The sequence below is a fragment of the Quercus lobata genome, chromosome 12 (assembly GCF_001633185.2).
Source record: "Quercus lobata isolate SW786 chromosome 12, ValleyOak3.0 Primary Assembly, whole genome shotgun sequence".
NCBI classification, from domain to species: Eukaryota; Viridiplantae; Streptophyta; class Magnoliopsida; order Fagales; family Fagaceae; genus Quercus; species Quercus lobata.
This window is the reverse complement of record NC_044915.1, coordinates 6,318,906-6,322,398: the sequence shown is the minus strand read 5'-3', so window position 1 is coordinate 6,322,398 and position 3,493 is coordinate 6,318,906. Positions and strand designations below refer to the sequence as shown.

The window sequence follows — 3,493 nt, the reverse complement described above, 5'->3', positions numbered from 1 at the left end:
TTTTTTTTTTTTTTGGTGTTGAACGCGTACCCGGTTCCGGTTTTCAAAATCATGCCGGCAAGTTCTACTTCCGTGGAATAAGTGAAACTAATAATTTATGTTAATAATAAAAACAAGAACAACAATACAAATATAATAATATTAAATATAATAAGAAACATGGACTAAGTCTTCTTAAAAAAAATATAAAATAAAAAAGAATCATGGACTAAGTAATGGGCATTGAGCAGTCACGGTTATAAAAACTCCCCTTATGGGAACTTGAACTTATTGCAAGTGTTTCCTCAAGCCCCAACAAAGAGAGGAACTATAGTTAAAATGGAGTTGGAGCTGTTGTGGTTGATACTTTCAGTTCTGTTGGGTGGCTATGTCTTTATGTTTGGGTTTCTCAGGAGATTCAATGAGTGGTATTATGTTAGAAGGCTGGGGAAAACACGATATCCTCTCCCTCCTGGGGATATGGGATGGCCTTACCTTGGGGGTCTTCCAACTTTCCTCAAAGCTTTCAAATCTGATGACCCTGATTCCTACATATACAACCTTGTTTCCAAGTCTCTTTCTCTCTCTCTCTTCTCTCTCTCTCTCTCTCTTTCTCTAGATCATTTTTATTGTACATCAATAACAACCTACAACCTCAATAATTATAAAAAATGTGAAATTTGTTACGATATTTATGATTTCATAAATAACAAAATACTTCTTAACTTTCAAGATGCCAAGCAAATGGAATTTTATTGTCAACCAAATATTTTTTAAGCACATACTTACACGTTTTTTTCTTCTTCTTATGGAATTACAGATATGGCCGGACAGGTATCTACAAAACCTACATGTTTGGGAAGCCAAGTGTGATTGTTTGTACCCCAGAAACATGCAGGAAAGTTTTGACAAATGATGACCAATTCAAACTAGGTTATCCTAAAGCAACAACAATCCTTACAGGTAAATCATTCCATGGCATTACAAATGCTGAGCACAAACGATTGCGCCGGCTAACCACAGCTCCCATCAATGGCCATGAGGCACTGTCTGGATATATAGATCTTATAGAGGGCATAGTGGTTAATTCTTTGGATGAGTGGGCTAGCATGAATCGGCCAGTCAAGCTCTTGGCAGAGTTGAGAGGGGTTGCCTTTAAAGTGATTACAAACATTTTCATCAGTACATATAGTGAATCAGTTATATCATCAGTAGAGAACTTGTACACAGACTTAAATGCAGGAATAAAGTCTCAGGCCATTAATCTTCCGGGATTTGTATTCCGCAGAGCACTCAAGGTAAAGTCTCATCAGCAAAGAAAACAATAAAAAAGAAAGACCTAATGTATGCCTTGCTACTTTCTTTTTTTAACTTACTTAGGGCTCTTTTTTGCCCATTATACTGTTTTCACAAATAATTTTGTTATATGGCCTCAAATGAAACTATTTTGTTATGTAACCTCATTTGGAACAAATAATAATAATAATAACAATTATAATAATAATAATATCTTACTATCTCTATTTTATGCAGTAGTCGTCTAGCAATAGATGGAAATTGTTGGTTTCCAACTTTGTTGTATTTGTAAAACAAATGAGACTTCAAGGTGGTTTTCTTTATTCAGGCACGAAAGAAGTTGGTGAAGATATTCCAATCTGTACTAGACAAAAAGAGGGTCACGATGAAAGACAACACCAATGAAACAGATGCGAAAAAAGATATGATGGATTTACTTATGGGAGTCAAAGACGAAGATGGTAAACAATTGGAGGATTTGGATATTATAGATTTATTAATCGTGTTCATGTTAGCTGGTCATGAAAGCTCAGCTCATGGTGCATTATGGTCAGTCATTTATCTATCAGAAAATCCAGAGGTCTTCAAAATAGCAAAGGTTGGTTTGTAGTATGTATTGAAATAGTATACTAGATTGTGTAACGTGATACCCAACAGAACTAGATGCCTAGATTGGAATAAATCTTATCTTACGAGAGAACATAGTTTAAAGGCACTGTTGAATTAGAATTACTTCTCACTTAACCTTTGCTTGTGGCCAATTAGATAACATAAAAAAATAAAAAATAAAAAGATTATTTCACTAAACTTGGATTCCACTTCTCAGGAAGAGCAAGAGGAGATCATGAAGAGAAGACCATCTACACAAAAAGGGCTTAACCTTAAAGAGATTAGACAAATGGAATATCTTTCTAAGGTATGTACACATTGAAGAAGCATGCAATTTCTATCTAGGGAACAGAAATTATTCAAGATTGTTTTAAAAAGCATGTGAGGCATTACTGTTCTTATGAGAAAACTAGTACTAATGATGGGACAATCTAAGGAGTAGAAAATGATTAGACACATGTGAAACAAGTTTATGTCAAATTCCTTTAGGAAAAATGATGAACGAGCTAAACAAAATTTAACAAGCTGCAAATTTTTATGAACTAGGTAATTGATGAGATGCTGCGCAGAACTAGCATCTCATTTTCAGTTTTCAGAGAGGCGAAAGAGGATGTTAATATCAATGGTTAGTTCTTCAATCACCTATATATTTTCAAACTCTATCATCCCTCTTTTATATTATGTCTTCTTAAAGAAATTTATTTACTTGTAGGTTATCTAGTTCCAAAAGGATGGAAAGTTTTAGTCTGGAATAGGGGTGTTCATATGGATCCTGAAACCTATGCAAACCCAAAGGAATTTGATCCTTCAAGATGGGATGTAAGTTGAACAAAGTTTTAGTATCTTACAATTCTTTTCTTATTCCCTTCTGTTGGTATCTTACATTTCTGAAAAAAGTTAATTTGGTTGAGAAGTTTCTTTCGATAAGACTTTTAAAGAAGTCTTTGTCCAAAAAAAAAGGTTTTTTAAAGAAGTTATATTATTCCTATTTAATAACGAGTCTAAAAAATTGATAATCATGTTTGCTCAACTTTTGTCTAGAATCATAAACCCAGAGCTGGAAGTTTCCTTCCATTTGGAGCAGGAAGTAGGATATGCCCTGGAAGTGATCTGGCCAAGCTTGAGATCGCCATTTTCCTTCATCATTATATCCTTAACTACAAGTGAGATTGCATGCTTTCTTTTTGCAACCTTTAAACATCAACTAGTTCATGTCAAATAAAATTAACTTTTTTCTCTCTGTATATGTTTACAAGGTTTTATTTTTTTTTTTTTTTAATTGGTACAGTGTGGAGCGACTTAATCCAGGTTGCCCAGTGAAGTATTTACCAGTAGCAAGGCCTACTGACCTGTGCCTTGCAAAAATCATCAAAGTCACATAATTATTTACATTATTACCAATAAAGTGCATGTATAGGGTGAGATTTAAGTCCAAATGTATTGGATCCGTTAAAATGGTGACATGTGTTATAATCTCAACGAGTTCAGTGCAATTGAATACTGGTCATAAACTTCACCGGCCTATATAAGTACTCTCTAGTTTAAGTTGGAAACCACCCTAAGCTACGTGGGACAAATTTAATATATATATTTCGTGTAACGCATAAAG

At 34.2% G+C, this 3,493-nt stretch overlaps 1 protein-coding gene across 1 annotated transcript; it reads left to right on the top strand.

The window, feature by feature from the left end:
• The first annotated feature begins 318 nt into the window (after window positions 1-318).
• LOC115970103 (beta-amyrin 11-oxidase-like) lies at window positions 319-3,266 on the top strand. Its single transcript, XM_031089779.1, has 8 exons — window positions 319-551; window positions 800-1,277; window positions 1,604-1,873; window positions 2,102-2,191; window positions 2,431-2,509; window positions 2,597-2,703; window positions 2,926-3,047; window positions 3,173-3,266. The coding sequence occupies exons 1-8, from the start codon at window positions 319-321 to the stop codon at window positions 3,264-3,266; spliced, it is 1,473 nt and encodes a 490-aa protein (XP_030945639.1).
• Window positions 3,267-3,493: the final 227 nt, after the last annotated feature.

Excerpts from the sequence above, each read along its gene's own strand:
- LOC115970103 (XM_031089779.1), top strand. The coding sequence starts at position 319 with ATGGAGTTGGAGCTGTTGTGGTTGATACTTTCAGTTCTGTTGGGTGGC. Across the intron at positions 1,874-2,101 it reads AGGTCTTCAAAATAGCAAAG|GAAGAGCAAGAGGAGATCAT; the intron begins GTTGGTTTGTAG and ends TCCACTTCTCAG. Across the intron at positions 3,048-3,172 it reads CATTATATCCTTAACTACAA|TGTGGAGCGACTTAATCCAG; the intron begins GTGAGATTGCAT and ends TAATTGGTACAG.